General features: G+C 32.2%; 1 protein-coding gene across 1 annotated transcript in view; it reads left to right on the top strand.

The window, feature by feature from the left end:
- LOC105833207 (pikachurin) overlaps nt 1-27,292 on the top strand; it is a 112,555-nt gene that overhangs the window by 2,841 nt on the left and 82,422 nt on the right. The window contains exons 2-3 of the mRNA XM_012674756.3: nt 2,671-3,052; nt 15,852-15,968. Of these exons, the coding sequence (XP_012530210.1) occupies nt 2,935-3,052; nt 15,852-15,968 (235 nt within the window). The 5' untranslated portion in view covers nt 2,671-2,934. The remainder of the gene's footprint in view (nt 1-2,670; nt 3,053-15,851; nt 15,969-27,292) is intronic.

Raw genomic sequence — 27,292 nt, 5'->3', positions numbered from 1 at the left:
AAGTTAATTGTAGTTCTATTGCTAATCTATACATCTTTATATTTACATGTATTATACATTTTTAATATTGCAGTATTCTATACTGAAGAAATCATGTGTACATATATTCTATAATAATTTTTTTATATTTTGATTGAATACATAATTTCCTAACAAAACACTGTTTTTTTAATAAAAAAACCAATTTTTTAAATCTATTTTAAAGTGGAGGATACATTATCCCTGTTTCTTTTAATTCGTTGTGCAGTGGTTGTTTTTATAAATAACAATAAGTATTAGATATTTCATAGTTTTGCGGTTAATTGCGTCGATTGAACATATTGGCGAATGGAAATGTAAAGTTTTCAATTTAAAGTATTAATTATTAACAAAGTTATTATACACAAAGTATAAATGGAAGACCATAATATCATTTTCTCCTCTAAGCATGTTATATTTTGGACTTTTTTAAAAGAACACGCAAATTTGTGAATTTTATATCAAATATCATTACTTGTTTAAATTACTTCTAGATTCTTGATTTCTCGAAATTAATTCTCTATTACTCGCGTCGACAATTTCGCAAGCGCTTGATTTAATAATAAAAATTTGTATTTTTTAAATATTTTTATTAATAGTTCCAATTTTAATGGTTTTACACTCGATGTACTTTTGTAATTTCACAATCATATGAGTTTTCGTAAAATTTATTTTTGTTTATTTTTACATTTCATACTATCTTTACGAAATAAATTGTGAATAATCGATTTAATTGAAAGAAATTAATCGTCGAATAAGATTAGGGGATAAGTCACAAGTTCATTCTGTATACTTAAATCTTCAAAAAAATTAAATATTTTCTTATCACAGCCAATTGTCAAAAGATTTAACGGGCGGTTTCTGATTTCGCGGATTCGGTAGTTAAAAAATCCAGTTCTCAATACGATACGCGAGAAGAACGTAAGATATGAGCCGCATTCGATAAGACATCGGGAAGTGATGCGATGGATGTAAACCCGATGCGTTTTACCCCACCGACTGGCTGCAACTTGCATCGCGCGACCCGGGGGATGGAAATTTCGGCCACGAGGCTCTGCGGGGGTAATCTTATCTGCCGCAACTTCGTGACACCAGCCGGTGACTTAAGCTGAAACGTCAACTATCGGGTGCGACAGTCGATATCGAGCTCCGCGTCTACCTCGATCCTCGTCGAAATCTAAAGGCGGCAGATGTGATGTAGCTTGCCTGATATAATCGGCAAACCGATTACTTAACTTTTCCTCGAATTTTATGTGGCGAAGTTGCAGCGGGATGTTTTCATCCCTTTGAGTTTCAGTTATTTCGCGAATTCCCTCTTCGAAAATAATACGCTTTCCCCACGGCATACATAATAGATTTCCTTTTCTTTCGATTATTTAATTACGAGAGGGAGAGAGAGAGAGAGAAATCTCTTTTCTAATCTGGATAAACTGCCTTGAAAATATGAAGAAATTCAATCGCGCATAAATAACGATAAGATTATTCGTTCAAGAAATTTATCGCTCAAGTTAACCACCTAAGCCGTCGATGAAATGTGATTCGCGCGCGGTATTAACTTACCTCGTACATTGTTCCGCATAACAAAGTCACGTGCTGCGACGATACCCCGAAAATTTAATTTTAACCACGGTTAAAATTATATATACGGTTGCGCGATGCTTTTTCCTCCGCAGCTGCGTCGACTCGGATGCGGCGCGGGCGTCTTGCATATTCACGTGACGCTTGCGACACACCGCGACGGAGGGAGGGCGGAGTGCGAGCCGGGCAATAAGCGAAAAAACTCTAATACTAAGGACGTTAATGCTCGCGAGTTCGCGCGTTAATCCGGCCGTCGTGGCAATTCGCCTTACATTTTCCGCCATGCAAACATCCTCGCCGGGGCGAGGATGGTGTTCTCGGCTGAGAGAGAGAGAGAGGGTGGTCTCGGGAGTTCTCTCGAGCCGGCAGGATGCACGATTATATTCTGTCTCTCCGCGCTCCGCGAATTTTTGGAAAAAAAAAAGAAAGAAGAAGAAGAAGACGAAGAGAATAGAAGGAAAAAGAGAGCGAGTCGGAGATAGAGACCGAGAGCGAGGCGAAAACAACCCCCTTTGTGCGAGCCCGCGGGAAATATGCATGCCCGCATTGATATGCATACGGTGTCAAGTAAATTTGCATCGGGTATCGTGCGAAAATAGAGAGCTATCATTTGCCATGATATAACGAGAATAGTAAACGCCGCGGATACTTTGTTACGTACACGCCATTTGCAACTGAATCGACCTCGACCTGTGCCAATACACCCTTGCAAAAGTATGAATGATACTCGCGATCATCACGACAGCTGGCTCGATTCATCTTTCACGACGCGATATCATTATTTAGAGCGTCTGCAAGTTTCTTTTAGCGACAATTGCCTCTCTTTCCTTCTCCAGCTTAGGCAAAATTGGTGGTCGGAAGCTACGACGTTTCCTCGGGAATAAAAATTTTGTTTCTGCAAGAATTTTGTAAATAATAATCGCATTGTGCATATTATTATTACGCAAAATGTTTAAAACGTAGCGCATTTATTTTAAATTTACGAAGCACACTTAAAAAAAAAAAAAAAAAGATATTCTTTTCGTTGTAATCTCTATTTCACTTATTGGTCTCTTTATTCATTTTGGTTCACAGATAGCCAACGGGACACGCGTGATCGGTTGTCGCATCATCATCGGTTTATCGCGTTGTGACGAGTGTCTCGGACCGGTGGATCTCGAATCGCCTGCAGTGCTAGTAGTCGCGAGTAATTAGTGATTCAGTTGAAGGAGAGAGAGAAAGAAAGAGAGAGAGTGTGTGTGTCTCGCGTGTGCCGCGAAGTGATTGACAGGGATTCGCTGGAGCATGCGACAGTAAGGACTTATCGACCCCAGCGACGTGCATGTTTATCGCTGGACAATGGCTGGACTACGCTACGTTTGCCGGCTCTTCGTCATCCTGGGATACCTGTCGGTCGTTCCGGTGCTCGCCCAGAACCCCGTGGAGGAGAAGACCACCTTCGAGGCTGCTTTCCAAGGTGAGTCGTTTTTATTTGTCCCCCCCCTCCCCCCTCTTCCTCGAATTTATGGACTCCCAGGTAACTACCATTATGTAAGTGGTATAATATACCGACTCGACTTCTGTTTTACGGACGGTATTACTGTAAAAAGAAGCTGCAGATCATCTCGTGGTCGCGAGATTGATGTACAACATTCTTACTCTGAAAAAGTTCTAACATACGATTGCTCCGTTATTTTAACAAGTGGTTTACGTTTACGAAACTACTTACAATGAAACTGATGATTTGCTATTCTAAATACGTATCTTAGTTCGTCTCACGTAATAAAATTTTAGTTATTACAACGGCTGAGTAAGTCGTACTTGCACCGCAAACCTTTACAGAAGAATTTAATGCCTATAAAAAATATCTCATAAGTTTTATCTCTCCATGAAGTTGTTACTTCTGTCTTGATTATTTTTTTAAATACGTAGATAGTGTAAAATTTTCTTTGATCAATTTTATTACATCTCTAAATAATTTTCCTGTCTTGTAGTTATATAATTTATATTGCAGCTTTATGTACAGCGACACGTATAATAATAATAATTCCTTTCTAGAAAGGATTTTAATTTACTGCTTCTTGGGAAACGCATTTTTCTTTGAAATAAATAAATTTTAGACGATATTTCTTTTTTCGAGGAATATGTACTGTACAATAAAAAAATATTACATTTTTTGCATAAAAAATGAGGAGGTAATGGAAAATTTCAATATACAAGGTAATATATCTAGCTGTTAATTATGAACACTGTAGAATTAAAAATCCATGCGAGCAATCAAAGAATTTTTATCTGCATCCATTGTTAGCTTAACAATGAGCTTATGGGTTTGAACACTAAATATATAATAGAAATTATTTATTTTACAATTAACTTTATGTGATGTTAATAGACTAAATTTAAAGTAAAAAGTATTTTAATATTAGTTAATATTATACATAATACAGTAAAAATAATTCAGAAAATTTTATTTTTTATTTTTATAGATTTACTCATAAAATCCAAATTTTAAATTATTTTTTCATGGATACTGTTTTTCATGGATATTGTTCTTTTTCCATATTAAGATAATTTAGACGTAATTATATCAAAAGATGAAAATATCCAAGATATTTTACTATATATAATATTATACGTGTTAAACTATTTTTATGGTTCTTAACGTTTCCTTAATCAATTTAAATTTAATTATATCTTAATAAAAGCACTAAGAATAAGTAATTTTGAAGTATAAAATTATCTACAAAATTTAAACGTTTTTAATTAAAATTACACTTTGCTAAAAAAAGCATATAATATTAAAATAAGATAGTACAATATAATGTTAAAATAAGAGAAACGTTTTTTTAAAAAATATAAATTAAATAATTAAAGAATATATATAATTTTTTTTAATTACATATAATTTGTTTTCTAAAAAAAATAATTTAAATATTTTTAATATAAACTGCACACTTTTATTTTGCCCATTTAATCGAATAATTAAATTAATATAAATTTAAGATTAAATATTTTAATATAACATAAATATAAAAAAAAATTCAAGTTATTTTTATTTCTATCTTAAAAAAGATTAAAAAATTAGTACTGCAAATATTTTTTTTATAATAAATTAAAAGTTGACTTTAAATATATTCCGAGCATTTCAGTAAATCTTGAATAAAGATTTAAGTGAAAAAGTTTCAATTAAGAGAGAATAAAGAAAGTTAAGTTCATTTTATACCGAACAAAACAGTTTATAATGTACCTTTTTTGTAGCCTGGGGCTTACAAAAGTTTGGTGACAATTCGTCGTTTATATGGATCATAGATTCTACTTCTTATTACCTTACTTTATCGGTGCACCTTCAAGATGTAGACGTGCTCCATTATATTTTTCAAAAATCACATTGTAAAGTAGAAGTATTCGTATTCGTTATTTTTGTTTCTATATTTTGATTAGGTTGAATTATCGACCTCGAAAAGTACCACTTTAAATAATTGAATTCGTTTTTAAAATACATTTCATATCGAAAATCCATATCCATTCGGTACGTAAAAAGTTAACGACAACGTCTCTCGACAGCTCTCGACGTGAAAAGTTTGTACGCAGAATAGAAGAACCTGCATAACAGTTTTCCGTTATTCCGAAAAAAAATTTCCGCGGGTTTGCACCCCCATTTGCGGCGCTTGGTTATTCTTAATGAAGCGGACGGATAATTTTTGAAAAATTACCTCGCGCGCCGGTTGAATTCCACCAACGAGCAGAGGGTCGAGAGAAAGACATTAAAAAAAAAAAAAAAAAATAGTCGAGCCAGCGAAATATTTTACGCCAGTCAGTGAAATATCTGTCGGTTGCCGGCGCGACTATATCCAGTTAATTGTAGCCTTCGTATCGATCCTCTCGAGAATGCGAGAGTGCCGTAGGATCGAGCCGCGCGATAATGCTCACAATTTCCAAGCTGCCGTGTGCAAACACTTTTGACCGCTCGACGAAGAGCCGGCTTTTGCTTTCGCAACGTATTTGAATGTTCAAAACATTCCGAGAACGTGATGATGCCTTTCGGCTAATACGTCAATGTGTGTATGCACCTACTTGTCAGCCGGCCAAATCGTAATAACGTTAATCGCATTAGCACGCAATTAATGACGCGCACGTTTAATATGCTTGCCCTTTCAATTAAGCGGCTTGACGTCTGCTTTATTGCGCGCCGCAAACATTCCCGCTTATTTTATCATTATATATATATATCGTATAAATGAGAAATAAGGGAGGTAACGGCGATTTAATGACAATGAATCGCGATTGCATTGTTGCATTATATTTACGAGATAAGATAATCCACGTACGATCCCCGTATTAATATCAAACGCGGGAGCGTTTCAAGAAGGCGCGATCGCACAGGTGCGTGCACGTAATTAGAAGATTAATTAAATAATAAGTTAATTAAGTAATGAAAAAGCAGTAATCGAAATGCGACCGCGTCTGGTATAGATGATGTAACATATCGGTGGCGTGAATGCATTCCACAAAACGATATCGCGACGCGAAACGTGTTGATTCGACAGTAAAAACAACACCGTTGGACTATGCGTTAAATTGAATTATATGTGACCTGTTGAAATGAATTGAATTCCAGCAAGGCCAACGTTATTCCGCGTGGAACTATTCGGCGGATTCGCGGCGGTCGCGCAAGTATTTATGCAACATTTACGATCGATTAATGCGCCGGGAGCCGCATATACCGGAGAATCGATACACGCCAGTCCCGCCAAAAGCCATTAGAGCTTTATATTTCCGCCATTTTCTCCGACCGACCGACATCGGCCGGCATGCCGTATTGTCGTGAGGTTCGTTCTCCATCTCCCGGCCTGCCAATATTCCAATGGCAATAACGCGAATAATGTCGACCGATTTTTCATCGCGAATGAATGCGGGCACGTCCAGTGCGATTGCGTGAAACAAGATGACTTTCATTTATTTCTCATGACAATCAGCAGGCGTATTTCATACGGGATGAAACTAATAATTACACAAGAGCGGGCTTGTGTAGCCAAACCTCTCGATGCAACAAATGAAACGATTTCGATCACAAAATAAGCGTACGTATAATCTCGAATGTTGATTTTTTTCAACTATTTGACTTTCGCAATTTTTTTATTTTTTACTTGTTTATTGTTCAGCTTAACTCACCTATCCTATTCAAATAACCCCGTATATCTAATAAATTCCTAAAATTTCATTTTAAAATAAATAATATAAACTATAGATTTAAACATTTTAAAAAATTTTTCAATAAGATATATAAATTAAAATACAAATACATTATCTATTTTTTATCTCAATATTTTATATATTTATAAAATTACTAAAAGTTTGTACGTTACTTTTAGAGAATAATAAACATTTAATTAAAAATAATAATTATTGAGATCTCTGTAGGCAAAAGTTATGCATGTTTTGTGTATTCAATTGTTTAATTACCGTTATTAAAGGTGAAAATTGTAACTATTTAATTACCGTTAAACATTTTGCATCTAGAAATTTCCTACTATTTAAATGAAACTATTAATGAGTTTTCAAGGAAAATAAGTTCGTGTTTATCAAGTAAATTAACCGCGTTACATTATTAGATTATTAAATTTTCTAAATTTACATATGAATATCACATACCTATCGTATAGCTCTAATATCTTGCATAATGCAGAGCTAATAGCAATACGTATTTACACCGCAAAACGTGCCGCGTTTTCATCCACCAGCCGTTAAACAAAGTCCGTATACATTTTACATGGATATATTCGTGCATAATTTCCCGGATACAGCCGCTATTCTCAGAAAGCTCGTTCCGCCATTCGCTCGCGGCCTAAAGGGCATCAAACGCCTACGATATTAATCGCTCGCTACCCATTAGCAAATAGGCCCCGCACGCGCGGCGGGGGGCGGGTTTCACTCGCACAGATGGAGCGTGTGCACGCGAGTCATTAACATTAACGCACCCTTTCCGCGTTACGCAGTGGCGCGATTCTCTGCGCGTCTAAATTGTTTCGCGCGTGCTATTGTTTAACGCATTTCCGGGACATTAAAAGTCATGTCGGGAGTTTTAAGTGTACGATAACGGCCACCGGCGACGTCGATTAAAAGTACGCGCACTTATACAACGAAAAAGCGATAGATAATAATAAGTGGGCCAATTTTCTCATAACTCGAAGATTGACCGATTATAAAAGCGATCGGTGTGCCGCCAACGACTGACGGCGATTAAAGCTTTAGAGAGAATAATCGAACTTTGCGTAAGATGGAAAATTCCGCAACCGCGAATAGTAGTTTATTAAAATTCACGTGGCTTTCGCGACGTGCAATGACATTTCTAGGACACAAATATTGGCTTGTAGAATCTGGGCAATTAAATCTGTCAATTATTACTAACCAAGTAATGGAATATTGTTCTTTAAATATATTTTATTTAAATTGTATGCCAGGTAATAAGTTTCTGTACCGAATTACGATAAAACTTTTTTCATCGTGGATATTTAAAAAAGATTATTTCACATATATAATTTTGCGTGGAAAAAATAGCTTTTCTGAAGTATCTAAAAATGTTGCCAAACAGATTTAAAAATAACTTTAATTAGACGTAAATATTAGACGTAAATATGAAATAATAATAAAGAATATTCAAACATAAAATTATTTTTAGATCTGTTGCCAGATAAGTTTTTAGATGCTTTAGAAAATCCGTTCTTTTCGTGTAATTAAACTAATTATTAAATGTTATCAAAATTTAATAATTTTTACTTACAAATCAAATGTAACGTACGTTGCGTCAATTTATTTGCTTATTAAGAATTTAATAATGCTGTCGCAGAAGAGAATGTACTAAATCAATTCTCTAAATCAAATCTTTTATCAATTTTCTGTGCTTATTGATTGATAATATATTTATATCTATATAAATAAAAATGTAAAATGTTTGTTACTCATCTAAGATCTCCGTAAGTTATTCACCGATTGCTTTGAAATTTTGACACAACGTTGCATTCGTAACCGGGAGTATATATGACAATTTAGAATCAATGGCAGGATTTGAAATTTTGACACAATGTTGCATACGAAAACGGGAGTGTTCTTATGAAGTTTGATTTTGGATATACCGGTGTTTCAACAATTGATGGCCATAATTTAAGTGTAAAAAATAGTTTTTCATTAATATTATTGAAATTTTGACACATTGAGACGGGGAGAGACCGGGAGAGACGGGGAAAGACCGGGAGGGACGGGAAGAGACGGGGAGAGACGGGTAGAGACGAGGAGAGACGGGGAGAGACCGGAAGAGACCGGGAGAGACGAGGAGAGACAGGGAGAGACCGGGAGAGACGGGGAGAGACGGGGTGAGATGGATAGAGACGGGAGAGACGGGGAGAGACCGGGAGAGGCGGGGAGAGACGGGGAGAGACCGGGAGAGACGCAGAGAAACGGGGAGAGACTGGGAGAGACGGGGAGAGACCGGAAGAGACCGGGAGAGACGGGGAGAGACCGGGAGAGACCGGCAGAGACGGGGAGAGACCGGGAGAGACCGGGAGAGACGGGGAGAGACCGGGAAAGACCGGGAGAGATGGGAGAGACCGGAAGAGGCGAAGAAGGTTTCTATTGTGTTTAAATTAAGGTAATAAGAAAAATAAAGATGGCTGTTATTTTATTGAAAAAAAGGAACTTATTTAAAACAGTTTTTTGAATGGATTTCTAAATCCATGGCAGCTTTTAGAAAAAAAAGTTAGAAGTACGTGAATGAATAAATATTAGATTTATTAAAGATAGATAAATGCTTATTCAAAAATAAAATAAAAAGAGCAACAGTAAAGCAAGGCTCTTGAAAGTTAAACAACGAAAGCAAAGAAAATTTGAAAAAAACGTAGCATAAGAATAGAGAGCCACAGCAACGCGTGGCAGGGCATAACTAGTATAATAATAAATTATGTAAAATACCGTAATGCATCGAATATACTCATGTTATCTGTTTTTTTAAATGTAGTTTGTCCAATTAAGAAAGAAAAATCTATCCAAGAATAATTTAAGAATAATTTATACTGCAAAACTCCCAAAATAATGTTTAAGTCGACATTCTCTTTTACATTATCAGATAAATTACAAATTTTGTATTTTTATAATTGTTTTTAAATTATAAGAAGGGTACACATTTTTACATAAGAAATTAATTCTCGTCTATTTGCAAAATAGAAATTTATAAGATAGACGTTAACCAAGATCACTTGTTATATCAAACAATTTTATATTTTTCCCTTTCATTGTTTTATAGATTGGTAAATAACGAACAACTATTAATATAGAAAAGAGAGAAATTGATAAACGGTGTAATTTATTACTTAAAATGTATCATTTAAGAGAAATTTCAATAATTCATTTGCTGATAAGTTGGTGATATTGTTTATCGGTATTTTATGATGTAGTAACGTGACATCGTACTTTTTATTTTTCTTAGTTATTTCATTCCCAGTAACACATACCGGTTAATAAACACGTGATAACATTATCCCGTTATAAACAATGTCCCAATGATCCACATAATTTCTGATAAAACAAAAAAATGAAACAATAATAAATAATAACAACGGATAAAATAGAAAACATAATGAAAAGTGATACTTGCAAAAAATAGTATTCGACGATAATGGTCTTCCAGATATCTTGACGTGTTAATACGTTCTTTTGACAACCGTCCGTTAATATTTAATGACAGAACTCTCGTGTTTATGACTGTTATAATGAGTACTGTGCTTGGAGTATATGTATTACCGATTATACCTGTCTACAAGTGCTGGAGTATCCGCGGCACACGAGCGATTATACATGTCATGGCATTGCAGGCAATGTTAGCAACGTCGTCGCTTTGCACCGCGTCGCGTAGCGTCGTGTCGCGTCGCGTCACCTCGAATCAAACCAAGACCCACATTGTACTTAAGGCCATACAGCATAGTTTGTGTAGCTCCGTATGTATGGCGCGCGGTAGAATCATAGCCATGCATATATCAGCCCAGGTGCACATATGCCACGCAATCGGTTCACTTCGCTTTCGCAAGGGGATGCAAACACTAACATGAATTCCGTTTTAGAGAGAGGCTCCTCCCCAAACCAAACCGTTCTGTTTTATCCCGATATCGTTGGTCCGATGTCTAGCTGAAACGGAAATCGCTTTATGACTTTTATTCGAGTATTTACGTTAATAGATTTACGAAAACACAGACGTTATATTACATTTTAGCGGACCCTTTGACGAGTTTGCTAAAATATAATATGACAAAAGAGCAAAGCGATACGTGCGGTATGACTCCCGCTGTAAAATACAAAATATTCTTTTTTCAATTTTACGTCTGAATTTGTGTGCCGCGTGTGTCATTGCCCGTTATTTAATTTCAGCCGATTGCGAATTATCTGCAACTATTTCCGCTCTGTGTGTGTGTGTGTGTGTGTGTGTGTGTGTGTGTGTGTGTGTGTGTGTGTGTGTGTGTGTGTGTGTGTGTGTGTGTGTGTGTGTGTGTGTGTGTGTGTGTGTGTGTGTGTGTGTGTGTGTGTGTCAACATTCATATGCTCTATCCACACATCGCGTATGCTTTGAATTCCGCATTTCATGCGAAAATGTATTCGGGTAATGAGAACTTGAATATTCCTCGAAAGTCGAGTAATTACCCGGATGCGTGGTGTATCCGGGTAACCGGATATCAATATCTCGAGTCTGAATTCATTGCTCTCCTGAGCCAAAAGTGAAGCTGGAGCACCCTTTAGCTGTAATTTCTCGCAAGAAAATGTACCGCACAACAGAAAATTATTAAAATAGGAAACGCGACAGAAAGACGATGGCGAAGATGTAATAAAAAAATCTGAGGAAATACACCGTCAAAAGAGAAATTGCACCGTTACGAGATCTCGAATCGGATCGGATCGGCGAGAGAGGTCGATTACGTAAGATTAACAAATAAATAAACATATCGAAAGCACGATCGAAAGTACCTTCGAAGCGTGGACGATCGTGGGTATCTGAATAAAATTTTTATCGTGTTTCCACGAAACATCGGTTTTATTACACGCGACCGGTGCATCGACAAGTCAAGTGCAGCGCGATATGTGTATTCCCCGGCATATATAGCCCAGTATCACCTGAAAATAATGCCGGTTTTTCCCATGCGGCCGGTTTTTCGTAAAGAGCACACACGTACACACGTACACACACACACACACACACACATACCTGCGATCGAGTCGGATATTGGAATTTTCAATGTCCCGTGTCTGCGAGGCACAGGGGGTGGGCGCCGCTATAGGAAGAACATAGTGCATCGAGGTGCAACGAGCCGCGTGATTCATCGCAGGACGACGCAGCGCGCAATGTGCATGTGTGTGCTCTGTAGGTTTTGACGGCGTGCATGCGTCGTTGCACAGCCTGCAACAGCGAATTTCGCTTCTTCCCGTATTATTTCTACTCGCGCGTTATGTTTTATTAATTATTTCGTTATGCAAACGCTTATAGTTTTACGTCCGCCAATTCCGCTTTTTTACGCTCGTCTTTTACCGTCGTGCCGTATGCATAACATGTAATACACACAGGTACTGTATTTGATTACTATATTTGAGGCATCCATGAGATCCCGTGCCCGACTCATCCATTATGTAAATGAGAGATTCTGTATATGTATAAACTGTAGTATATATAACCATGGCGTACGAGCATATGATAAACACGGTTGTTTGCTATTCAATTAGGGCCTCTATCTCAACGTGGTAAACACGTAAGAAGCTAAACATTAAAAAAAAAAAGTGTAAGGCTGCTCTCGTAGCTTTGAATATATAAGATGGGTATAAAATATTTACTCTCCGTCCCGTTTTATAGTGCTCTATAAAACATATGAGAAGTTTGCGCACTGTTTTATATTAAGAGGAAAATATTTGGCATAGGAAAAACAAAGTCACTCCGTGTGTAATACACTCGCGTTTTTTGTATGATATTACGCGATACGTGCTTCATGTAGTTTTCACGCATGGATTAATAGTGAGTCTTTGATTTGTTAATTACATTGTTGAAAGGAACAGGTCATATCTGTGCAAAGTAATACATTTACCCGTTCGCGTAAGGCAGCATGTGGTTTTCTATTTATTTGTATTAAATGGCAGAAACATGTTGGCTCCAAAAAGCATAAAATATATTCATTAAAATTGAAAATCAGAAATAAAACCTGGTTGATTAAAACGTTTTCATAAACAGAGCGACAACATAGAAATGTTATAATTGTACGTATCGTTGTGCGGCCGGCTGGCTTTATGTGAGGTCCACTTAGCGAGCACTTTCGTTAAACTAAAATTAAGTGTGAAATATACGCATTAGGTATGCATATGTGCAAATTGAAAAGTCCGCATACAAATTGAATGTGCTTTATTTTCAGTCGTAATGCCTGTCCGAAAAATGAGCTCGCTTGAAATAAAAGCGCATGAAATTTTACTGCATTTAACGTAATGCTTTTTTTTTATTAAATATTTTGGGTTTTTCTCTTGTCCCCGTTCAATCGCGCTTTGTGCAAAATATTTCGCAATATGTCGCTATTTTGATTATTTTGCAAAATCGTCAGGAAGTATGTTATTATTATATTTAATGGTAACGCTACTAAAACAAAATCGCTATTCGCCTGTAGTACTCTTGACAATTGCATATTACAATTTGCAACATTTTTTAACATTATTCGTAAACCACTGTATCATTATCATTGTTACATATACATCTATAACTAATTAAATTATTAGTTTTAAACATCAAATGTTGTAGTTATTTTACTGTTGTTATTATCATTATTCATTACTCTTTTATTTTTTGTACGTATAATTTCTTTTTTAATGATTGAAAACGTTATTTTATAAGTATGTTGTATTAAAACAATTTTATTAGAAAAAATTATTCTATAATTATTGTGTTTCATATTTTAATATATCTTCTGAATATTAATTTAAATAAAGAATCCTAATTAATAAAGCAAGTTTTTGAGTTATAAAATAATTAAAACATTTGTTTTAATTTAGTACAATTTAATTAATACCATCACGTAATTACCAATTTTTGCAACTAAAATAATTTATTTTATATTTAATTAATATCATCTTTTAAGTTTCTTATAAACAGATTACATGCGCTATTCGAATCAACTAAAATATTGTTAATAATAAGAAACATTATATTTATTTATAATAATACTTTTAATTTAAGTTTTTAACTACTCAAATTTGTTGTATATACGACAAAATTCACAGATCCATTATTTCAAATTAAAGTACAACTTTATGTATTCCCTAGTGAATGTAATTAATAGTTTAACATGTGTCACGATGCACAAAAAAGAAAATGACACAATAATATGCATGTAAACAATATCATATTCATTTGTAAAATAAAAAATTATATTTGAAGTAGATATAGAATATTTAGAATAATTTCTAAAAATAGTTATCGTATAAAAGTATTGTATATGTATAGAAATAACGTTTGCATAAACGTTGTAATTAACAATTTCTCATACCCCATTACTTCGATTTATATTGCAGATAAATAAATCGCGCAAAATATCTGTTTTTTGTTAAATTGCTGCTATCTCGATAGATTTACAAAAATTGTATATATTTTTAATAACCTGTATAATTTTAAATTCTTCCTTTTTCGACGAATATAACACTGTAACATATTATGTGCAGTGATTCGGTGCATTCATATAAAAGACCAGCGTGCATTGCAACAGTGAAACTGATTAATTTATTGTTAGACGTAAAATGTTGCAGTAAATTTCAGCGTTGCAACGACGATTACATGACATAAAATGTTAGCACTGAAATTTTTAACCGTATCGAACGGTCGTATTGAACGAATGTCAATTGTTGAACTGTTTTTACATACGACTAAATAAATATGCTTTAACAGCTGCTCGTATATTTATGAATGTATTAAATATAAATGAAAATGAGAGAAAGAGTGAGAGAGAGAAAGAGTGAGAGAGAGAAAGAGTGAGAGAGAGAAAGAGAGAGAGAGAGAGAGAGAGAGAGAGAGAGAAAGACGCAATGATAGCAAGTATTAAAATATTACAAACTTTAATCTTTATATTTAATATTATAGATTTGCAATAAATATTATTATACAAAATTATTTAAGTTATGTTTATACTTAATATTATTTTTATAGAATTCTTATAACATATACAACGTTTAACCCTTTGTAGGTATTACTCAGCATAATGAAAAATTAATTGTTGAGCTATTATTTTTAGTATTAAATTTATAATTTGTATGCCTCCATTATAATTAATACTTTATTAGATTTTTTTTGTAAATATGTTAGGTTAAATAACAAAGTAAAATTTCGGTAGAAATATTTTTATGTTGCAATCAACTCGATGGCATTTAGTTGTTTGTGTACATGGTACTTTTTTCTCATTGTGCACTTCATACAACTTTTCTTCATGTCTCATAATCAGTATTAATGCGATATGTTGATTAAACTAAGTATCTAAATAGAGTAGCTAGTCAAATGTAATTAACATACTTTATATTTCTTTTTTTAGACACAGAACTCATTTGTTTCTGAAAGATTTGTAAGAACGATTGGCCGCAGGGATCAGCAAGATATAAAGAATAAACTTTTGCTGGAAAGCTGCGTAAAAGAATAACATTGATTAAACCGTTGATCATTTTCAAGCCGTCTAACAATTCATAATAATAATTTATCTCAACTTGATACGACTTTTTTTTGTTTTTGCAAAAACTTTTAATAAAAATGCCAGATAGGTGTAAATTTGTACCACAAATTGACACTTAATTATCTACATATTAAATAACTGATAAGAACATGCTCGTTATCTGATCTACATCCAAATTATTTAGAATATTTTCCAAAGAGAGGATAGATTACAGATATATCTAAAAATGTTCTCTTTCACAAATTTACTATTCGTATCACACATAAGGATTATATGACATTCTACAGATAAAAGCAAAATCGCAGGTATACGCAAGACCACGTTCTACACTAGAATTTTTGTACGGATCGATCTTGTACGGAGTATGTTCAAAGATGGTGTTGGGTAAATACGCTATTAAGGATGAGAACGGAGAAACTCTCGAACAGTTGCGTTTGCAACTCATCGTCGCCGTCTATCCCGATGTTTCTCCCTTTGTTCGCCACTTCGCGCCACCTTCGAATTCCCCCGGCACGCATAACTTACTCACGTCCCCGTTTTCCAACCGTGTTTCAGGAAGATGCGGGCACGGATCGCCCTGCGAGCAGCTCTGCTACGAACTTCACGACGGCATGTACGAGTGCGACTGCAGGGACGGCTACATACTACATAAAAATGGATACAGCTGCGCCGGTGAGTGTGTGTGACACGATTCGATCCTTATCCCGCTTTGCAATTCGCATTCATGGCGGACGACATCTTTGATTTCCCTAATAAAATTTTGCGTTGCGCGCCGTGCCGCCGAAACTTTTTGACGCGACGCCCGTATTGTTTCCCAAGCGCCGCGCTACTGTCTGTTGCCAGCTGCTGCTGCTGTTGAATCTCTCACTTGATTCCCGGAGAGTTTTGTTCCAGGAGTATCCTTCAAGCGCGGACCGTTATTATCTCTGAACTGTTGGTAATATTTTTTTGATAACACCATTGCAGTTTTACTAGGTTGGAAATCCATTGAGGGTTCGAAAGTTTTAGAAATATGTTTCGAGAGTTTTTATAGTTTTTTATTTTACAATTATCTCTCTCTCTCTCTCTCTCTCTCTCTTTGTTCCCCTCTCTATTTTTACGAGACACATCTCAACTCAGAGGTTTTACAATAATAATTACTTTTTTTTATGAAACTACGCTTCCGATTAGATTTCTTTCTCTAGATATAGTTTTCGTTTACCAGAACTGTTCTCCCTTGCAATAGCTCTGGGTTAAATTTTCTAAGAATTTTCTTTTATTTTAACTAATTAAAAACAAACGTTATGCGGCTCTAATTAGATCTATATCTAATTTTATATCCCTATCGTAATATTTTTTCTAAACAGTACCAATTGTTACAAAATGTCATTGTTGCATCAGTGATAGAAGTGGCTCACCCTCGAAAAGCCGGAAGGTCCAGATTCAATTTTTGACTGATGCAGTATTTTTCATAACAACTTTACAATATTACTCTTTACAATATTTAGGAAGAAGAGAATAACAGATGCTTGTTAATATTATTAAATTAATTATCAATTTAATATTATACGTATATTATTATTCTTTTTGACTTATAATTGTTTTAGAGAACCGAGAAGACCGAAAATTTATTCGACGCACAATTTGATAAACTGAAAATGAAAAAAAATATAAAATTATACAAGAAATATATTAAAAATATATAACAAGTGAATAATGCTTGTTTTTAATATTCTACATGTGTATTTTTACATATAAGTTTATATACATATATCTTCTTTGTATTATTTGATTTAGTTTAATTTGTGTTTCGTTATGAAAATCACGTTGTTAATAAAATCATATTGTTATTTGTAAGCAAGACTCTTTGTTTTTTTAATGAAATTGTAGAAAGCAAGATTGAGATAAATTCTTTTCTATTTGAAGTCAACTAATTTTTTATGTCATTATTTACAATTGTATAGACCGATAAAATATATAAAAAAATATTTATTTTAATTTTTTTATTAAATAGAATATAATTCAATTTGTTTATATGCAATATTTCTTATCTGGCTGTTATGACAAGTAATTAGAATTTATAACTATTCATTAGTTTGAGAATTGCGCGTGCAAAGAAATTTCTATATATTCCATATATTTTTTAATTTATAATCTGTTTTATCAGACATTTACATAGTGACGTTTGTAAAAACTAATTTATTTTGATGTGTTTATATTACAAGAAAAAAAATCATTATTTCCCGCTTTTGACATATTAATTCAACGTCTTAATTTAATATATGTAAAATCAAATCATTCGTGTACGACGTAAAGAGAGTGCTTGTAAAGAGGGGAATTTCTCTCGAATCACTAAAATGAAGAAATTGAATAAATATCGCAGTACTTTTATGGATATTTTCAGATATTTGATAATATCTGTAGAAGCAATAACGTAATTTGTGTTACGTGTAAAATTTATTTATCGCACCATCGAAAAATTACGAGGTAAAAAGCTCGCGCACGGGGTTGCAAATTTATCTCGACAATCTCAAGTTCAAGCTGTTTACAGTGCCATGCCCGTATTAAAGGTAATATCTCATTTCGCGTGGAATTGCGCGGAATACATTTCGCGTCGGGCTTATGAAATACGGAGAGAAGGCATTGTGAAAGAAAAATATGGTAAAATTATCCATAAATCATAAAGAATTTTGGGGACAGCTATGATTTATCGTTAGTTAAATTTTATAGTATGATAACATTTTTGTGTGTTATAGCAAGAGTGTTTCGAACTAAGCATCACGTTATCATAAATATGACACGTATAATCGATGTTTAACGTTCAAGCAAAATAAATTGCGTAACAATTCGACTTTTATTTTAACAGCAGATACAGCAGTTTATTTATTTTCTTCTGGTATTTGTTAATACTTTTTGTTACCTGTTATGCTACATTTTCGCACATTTTGGGTTGAAATGAAAAAATAAAGAATTACATTTGAAAGAATGTGAAATATTAAAATAGTTTACGTGTTTTATTCCGCACATTTTAATCGCGCCATGTGCGCGATTAATTCGAACTGACCTATAGAGTTGCATTACTCGATGCAACTGTTGCAACAAAATTACGCGGTTCCGTTTACCCAATAGACGTTTTTCTCACGAGCGAATGCGACAGGAAATTTGGTGAGAAGTTCGCCGACGATCGCCTCCGTTAATTGCTTTCCGATTGATTGTTCGCGGAATTCCATTATTACAGTCTGTCCACGATCGGAATGCTTATCTCGGTACACTCACGACCAAAGTTTTTCTCTCTATCATATCGATCATTCCTTTTTTTTTTTATTTATAAAAAAGGATGCAGCTTTCAAAACACACCAAATTTGAGTTGGTCCATCAAAATTACCAGGTACTTTTAAGAGCAGGCTTTGCATAAATTGAAACAGTCGATGAAAAATTACGTGTGAACGAAAAACCTGCAACGATCATTAATTGCTACGATTGGAACACGAAGAAGAATTGCAAGAAAGAAATTATATTACTTATATTCCTGACTTATCACGTTACGCGGTATAACTCGTTAGTTATAGTTAATGAACGATAACGGATTCGATCGACGTTTCTAATAGAGAATATTGCACAATTAATACAGCTCGAAAAAAGAACTTGTGTCCATTTCAATTTTAATTGTTCTGGAACGTTCGCCATTAGATTGAAAATGTGTTTCAGTTCTGTTGTATTTTATATGCAAATAAAGCATAAATTTGTTACTTTCGTCTTAATTTAACTATTGAAGATAACTATTTCGAATTTGATTGTGATTACTGGTTTTACTACGTACCTATATCGAGAACGTCTCCTCAAGTAACACAATAAATTCAAGCCCGTCGAATTTTTACTCCGCGATCCTCTATTCGTTGTTCGCCGAATCTAATCGTGAAATCTAACTAACATGGATGTTGCGTCCTCGTTCCTCTCCGCTCGGATCTCTCCTCCTGGATTTAATTTCGCGGCTGGTAAAACTCCAACATCTTTTATTTCTACTTTGTTCAACTCTTGCGCGCTGAATCTGATGGTACCGCCATTGTGAATACTTCCTTCTCCGCTGCCACGAATCCAAATCGATCCGCTGTCTTGCACTAATTGTGCTCCCTCCAACACAGGCAGGGACTGCAAATCTGATTCTTATATTTAATTCTATCGCCGATTCCGATTCTCAATCTGGCGACCTCTGCGCTCGTGGTAAATCGGATAAGTCGATTTCTTTTTGTTTTTAGTACCAGATCCCTCCTCTGAAATCTGCTAATTCCGAGGATGATAGAATCTCAACATCTTCCATCCCCACAGGTTTGATAATTTTGATTACACTGACTCCGTTATCAATTTTAATGTTTTAATCTTTTATACGAATTTATTCAGTGCTATTGCATTGAATGGAATGATGACATGAATACACATAATGTGAATCGTAATATGAACGTTGTCATCTTCGGTATTCAGATTGTTCCTCTGCATTACATTAATTCTGCTTTTTCCTTTTCTTAGTGCCGTAAATGGTTCCATTGATTTTACCATTAACAATAAGTAATTCTTAACTGCGCGAAAGTTTTACCGGAGGTAAACCAGTTAGATAAATTACTTGAGAACTACTTCTGCGAATACGAATTTCGGCAATTTAATTGTACCAATAACTTTTGCTAGATCGGCATTTTGATTTGCTCCGTCAACGACTTCGTGAGAACAGCTATCTACGATGATTTGAGGCTCAAACTAATTGGACATCTTACAAGTGAACTATTATCTAGTCTTCGTTTTCTTTATAAAAAATTCTATTAGATACAGCATTGGTGAACATTGAAGTCGTTACAAAACAATGTATAGACATATAATATGTCATTTTTATACTTTAGATTAAAATTAGATTAGAGCACAGCGGCTTTAATGTGCACCAGTGCGCGTTAGTGCGGCCCAATTCACTATGAGTTTTTACTTTTGTTTCTAACTTTATTAGTCTTTTTCTATTACATTTCATGAAAAGCATTTTTTCATAATATAATTAGTTAAAGTGTTAAAATTCAATATTAAATATAAGATCGAGATTCACTATTAATAATTTTATTGGGATAATATATTAGATATCCTTTTTAAATAAAAAAAGGAATTTATTCTGGATTAAGAATTATCTATGATAATTGGTTCTAATTTCATGTATATTTATGCTTATAACCTATTACAGCAATTTTTCATTTTTAAGCAACAAGGTTGTCACTGTCATGGTGATCAAGAATATCATAAACTTTAAGTTATCTACAAAACGATTGATTATTTCCTCAAATATAAATAATCACGAAGAAAGAATTATAGACAACTAGTGTTGAAAAATGAGAAAATTAAACTTTGTTACTTATTATTATTTTCTAGATATTAATATTATTTCAGTGCTAGTTAATTTACATATTGTAAATATTTAAATAAATACGAATAAGTCATTATTAATATGATAGTAGATATTCCAGAATATTATTTAAACTTTATTATAAATTAAAGAAATTATTTAGAATCGATAGTGAATGCTAATGGCTTATCGGATTATCAACTAAAAGTGTTGAAAGATAAATATCGACTGATTAATAATTAATTTCCTTTCCCTTTTCTATATTATATAGAATATTATAACAGAAGAAATAGAGAGACGTGATAAAAAGAAGAAAAAAGATGAAAAACGAGAAAAAGGAAGAGAAAAAATTGTCAATCAGTGGACAAAATAATAATTATTAAAAGTGGTTATAAACGAAATATATTTATAAATAAAATGTAATATTATGTTGAAATGAATAAATATATTTGAACATTATATATGTATATATATGTATATATATATATATATATATATATATATATATATGTGTGTGTGTGTGTGTGTGTGTGTGTGTGTATGTATATGTATATATTATATTTCATGAAATTAATCAATAAAAAAAATCAAGTTTCTTTATAAATTTACAAATATTTTATTAAATAATATTCTAAATAACTTAAGAATTAATTTTGATATTCTAAACTAGGATCTATGCCAAGAAATAATTATTTTTTATTATAAAAATTAAAAAATTAAGATATACTCATCTGTGTTTATGTTATTTATTAAAATAATATTAAATCATAATTATGAAATAATAACTTTTTCATTTTCTCTATTTTTTATCTTGTCTTTTAAGCAATTTTTTAAGTAATTGTTATATGCATATGTTTCCACCGTTTTTTAATTAGGTAATAAATTAAAATTAATCAATGACTATTTAATTTTTAAGAAAAATAAATTCTCTTGTAATGTTCTAATTTTTTATCTATTATATGATAAGTGTTATTAGTCGTGTCAAAAGCATTGCTTCGAAATTTGAGTTTAATGCAAAAAAATTTGATTTAAATTCTGGTTTAACGGAAATCTTTACATTCTTATTTAAGAAATTTTTTAATAATAAAAGTTATTGATTTTTAAACACAAAGTTTTAAATTAAATATTTTGCATGTTCATTTCTTAATATTAAAAATATAAAAGTTGTTATAAATCATGTAACAATTTAAAAACAAATATTGATCAAATTAATTAGTCATCAAACATGTTTTAGCTTATTTATTTTAAAGCACTGAATCTTTCAAAAATTATATTTTCTACGAATATCTGAATATTCGTTTAATTTTATACATTTTATAGATTTGTTTACTGCACAGTTTCATAAAAAATTTATTATTTATTGATGCAATGCAGAACTGGCGGAATTAAGGGTCACATAAATATAATAATTCTGTAACACAAACATAAGATTTAAACTAATGCTCAAATTAATAAATATTTTAAAACATAATTATTACGTGGAATAATTTTCAAAGCTTTTTATTTGTTTTTTAGTTAAACCAATTTATATCAACGTAGATTAACTTTAATCTCAATTTACTTACTCTTTATCTTTTTCTGATTTTTGGAACTAGAAATAAAAAATAACAAGTTAAATCGAAATTAAAGTTAATTTATGTTGTAAAAACAATTGTTAAAATAATTGTAAGTTTTATACAAAAAATCCTTGCAAAAATAAACTTTTACAAAGTTTTTGATTACTTGTTTTTCTCTGATCATGATTTCTAAATTAACGACACACAGTCTGAAGAAACAGAACAAAACGATTAATTGTGTATGCAGATAAAAAATTATATCAAAATTATATCAATTAGGTTTCTCTGTCGATGCCTTTCGAAGGCTTTTTTTTCAGAAGTCTCGATGGTCAAGCCTCTTGTTGCAATCACTCGTAAATAATTATAATCACGCACAGATTTATTATCACGCCCATTTATAAAGCTCATAACAAAACATTTTGTCGGATAAGCCTGCACTTCAAGTTAATGAGTAAATAGAGATGGTAATTCCAAGCAAAATTAAGTCCCAACCGAAAGAAGACGGATTTGATCGAATTGATGGCTTTTGTCTCGTGCAAAAATTACATTTAGAACTGACTCAATTACCCTAATTAACTACGATTCAGATGAGACACTAAAGTGATGTATATCCCAATATCTTAAATCAGATTAGACGTAACGAGAGAGAAGATATCCATTGCTAATGCCTAACAAGGCAAACCAGGAAATGCGATTCAATTTCTCGTCAACGCTCTGAATCAGTCAAGCCAATGTAAATGTAATTTAAACTATAGATAGTGAATCGCGTATAATTAGTAAACAAAAGGAGTGTATAATTAGTAGTATAAAAACAATGAATCTAAATCAATTGATCTTTATGATATCAAATTGTTGGTCAAAGATGGAGCGCATTCTCAATTATCGACTTGTCAGTAATTTATTAAAATCATTTAAGCCATGCAAATATGCATATCACAAATATTACGCAACTGGACAAAATATCTGGCGCTACGATGCACTTTGTGTGAAGACGTTTTTCAGGCAACGCCACAATGATATTTTTTTCATTAGACACATCAAACCGTGAAATACTAATCAAAAATCCGAAAAATTTAGCCAAAAGTGCAATTTTCAAATTTTCAAAAAGGTATTCATAAACTGTATAAAATATTATTTTTAATGTAAAACATTATACTTAATAATAATTAATTTCTGTTTAAATTCATTGATAATTTGGAAATATTCCTCAAAATATTGAACAATTTGCGTTCTATAGCATTTTGTAAATAAAATATTGAATTTATTCAAATAGCGATAATATGTTATAAATATTTCATTTCATTATCAACTTAAACTAGGATAATTTTGAATGGGTTTTGTGAAAAATCCTTTAGTTCGATTACTTAAATGGCACTCCCGAAACTAACGCGTAACGCGGCCAACTTCGTTTAGTTAATTAAATCGATGGCAATGGATACTTATCCTCCCTGTCGTTTGGGTTTTTGTACCCTCAGAGAGAGTATTGGACCCTCCCACCTCGTCAAGATTGTACCCAGGGGAGGAGAAGTATCGTCGGCGAAAAGCCATGTAATTATTGGTTCACCTTTAAAAATAAATATGGAGCGCATTGGTCAGTTCAACAGGAAAGTTTAATGGTGTGCAAATTAAAATCCGCGTCGTCGTAGAATATTCCAAATGATTGCTGAACCTTTGGTTTATTGAATCACGAAATGGTTATTGGCCAATATATGACTTATTGTTAGTTGACTACTTGACATTATGCACTTTAAAAATAAAAAGCTAATTATATTTTAATAGACGAGAAAATCAATCCACTAGAGATCAATCATACGTGAAAAATTAAAAGCACTAATATATAAAACATGAAAAAACGCTCCAGCAATACTTTCAAAAGTTATAATAAACAATCTGAGCATCCTACATAATTATTTTGAACTGCTAAATTATTTTTAGATGTCTAGATATTCAGCAAAATTTTTAGATATATTAACAGAATTGTTCTTTACTTCATGTGTATAAAGAAATAATTATTGCTGATAGATATTACAATAACAATTTGTAATTCTCTTTCTCTCTCACTTTCTCTCTGTATTTTTGATGTTATATATTTTCATTTTTATCAAAAGAGTAAATCGCGAAAAATATATCACTTTGATAATTATTTTGATATAATATTTATGAATCATAAATTACACGTGCTAATAGTTATTCATTCTAATCCTATCCTATATATCCTTAAGAAATGCATGTAAGTCGATTGCTCGCATCTCTCGAAATTTATTTTTGTCGCTCTTCCGCGATAGCGATTGGTTCTCTCGCTGCGCTTACTTCGTGCAAGAGTAGCTGTCATTGCGATTGAATTTTGACAGCTGTCAAATTTGTATAGATGGTTATCTATATAATTATCGCTGTAATTTATTTTTAAAAAGTAAAAAATAAAAAGTTAAATAGCGCGCACGAAGCGCGCGTCTAGTAATTGTAAAATACAACGTTTATTACCTATTGCGATCGCATCTTGAAGAGTAATACAATGATACACAGAATGGTACGCATTGCTACTTGCTCGAATGCCAATAAGTGAATGGTGGTGAATGGTAATGCGGTGACTTGTGACCCGACGCAATGGCGTGCTCCAAAAGCAAACACCGTGTGCCAAGTGACTTATTATCATTTCAAAACGTTATTTTCTTTTTAATGATTTAAAATCATTTTTATATCAATTATTGCAATGTTTTATGTCCATATATACTCTAAACAGTGTATTTTATAAAACTAAATTAATGAATAATTATAATTCAATTGATCGTAACAAAATAAATAATTGAAATTCAAATACAATATACATATCAGATGTATAAATTTTGTAAAGTATACGTATTATATATCAACATTAAAATAATAAAATGTAAATGTTATTGAATAATGAATTTTCTCGCTTGTATCGTTCGATACAATGACGTTTATTTATTATTCTATCCTATTTTATTATTTTATATTATTCCGCATAAGAATATTCAATACAAAAATAATAAAGGTTATTTTTATATTGATAAGAAGTTTAAAACGTGTAAAATATTTTTTGAAATATTTTTTGAAAAACAAATTACAGTTTTTATTCTCTATTGCTTATTTTTATTTTCTTCGCAATTTTTATTTGGAATAAACAAATTCGCGCGAGATATTTCTTTTGATAAAAAGTCGGTGCAATAAAACGTTCACAAATGATTAATTGTAAAAGTTGTTTGAATATTGATTGATAAGTAATCGTAGAGAATGTTTGTGTTTCAATAAATGGTATGTGAAGCAAGTGTCGCACCATTACATACTCGCGTGTTACTGTGCAAATAATAAAAAAAACATGGCGTTCTTAGATATGCAGTGGCTTGTGTAGTATGCTATATATGTGTATATGCTATATTGTATACTACACAAGCTTCATGTTGATCAATTTATTCTTTAAAATTTATTATCCAATTTATTATCCAAAATATTTAACATGTTATAAAATAATTTTATGTTTAATAAATAATCAATAATTGATCATTTTCAATTTTATCATTAATGATTTATAAGCAGTATAAGAAATAGATAATATTCACTTGTTCCTTACATTACAAATCAGTTTTAGTATATGGGATATCGTAGAGAATGTTTAACATTTACTTAAAAACTAAAGTTTATCTTCCTTTGACCAAGAGAGAACTTACGTAATATACGAAACTTGGTCGTCACTCTGAGAAAGTGCCTAAGGCTTCCTCTGACCTTTAATCTAATATTTTTAAAGGAACCCTTCAGTTACAAAAACCGTATATATACTGAAGAACCGATAATTTTTTTAAAAGAAATGAAATTTTAAGTAGAAAGTTTTTTTTCTTTTTTATCGCTGTTTTTTATAATTAATACAGAAATAATACACAGTAGTAATTGTGAATTTATCAACTATAAGTAAATTTATTATTTATTGAACAATATAAAATTATATCTTATTTGTTGATGAATTTTTTAAAACTGCAAATATAGACCGAAGGTGTAATGGGATTAAGATTACTATGACCGAAAAATTAATAGATATTTTTTCACTTTTTAATTGATTTACTCTTTAACTTGTTGAATTTTGCTTACAAAAATTTTCATATTGTATATTGTAAGAATTAGTTTATGCAACAGATTAAGTCGATGGTAATTAATTAATAAACAAGTTGTATCAAATGTATAATTAATTGACATTAGCTTCTCCATTACAGATATTCAATATCATTTACTTTGATTGATTGACTGCATAATTGATCAACAGGTAATCTATCTAATATGGTAAATAGCTTGATAGATACAAACGTTTAATAATATTTTTTTCAAATATTACTATCTGATGCTATTAAATCTTTCTTTAAAATTTTTTAATTGAGTAGCAATTTTTCATTTTAAATACAAATTCTTCGTTTACTAATAACGTATTTTTTTGCTTTATGCTTTAGCAAAAAAAATAAATCTCTATAGAGCTAAACTATATTAGTAATTTTTTGTACTTTTGTTTAAATAATTATATTTAAAATGCCATACTGTACATTTTTAAAAAATGACTACAATATATCTTCATATACAGATATCCCTTTATTTATGACAAGATTATGTTCTGAGATTTTAGTCATAAACTAAATTGATCGTATAAATTGAGTTGCATTTATATTTTATGTAAATAAAATATTATTTATGTAAAATAATAATTTTATTACTTTTTAGTAATAAAATTTTGGTAGTTGTTACCAAAAACAATTATAAATATTTTTTTTATGTAAGAAAACAAAATATCTTTTAAGAATTATAATTCTTAACACCTTCATATAATGTCATGGCTATAATGATCGTACGCGATCTTACAGCGTATTTCTGTGGTATATGCTTTATATACAAATGTATTGAACTTATAGTTTAACGTCGATTTTGAACGGTCCAATTAAAAGGATTTTTCCGAGCAAAATACTTTTAGTTCGCCATTGTCTTACGAGACGTAACGATCAAATAAAAATCAAATGTTTCTGATCAATCGAATTTAAACTCCCGTCTTCGGTCTAGAAAACAGACACCCAACTAATTGTGTTACTAAT

Source organism: Monomorium pharaonis, chromosome 2, assembly GCF_013373865.1.
Source record: "Monomorium pharaonis isolate MP-MQ-018 chromosome 2, ASM1337386v2, whole genome shotgun sequence".
NCBI classification, from domain to species: domain Eukaryota; kingdom Metazoa; phylum Arthropoda; class Insecta; order Hymenoptera; family Formicidae; genus Monomorium; species Monomorium pharaonis.
The sequence above is the reverse complement of the archived record's forward strand: the minus strand, read 5'-3'. Positions and strand labels throughout refer to the sequence as shown.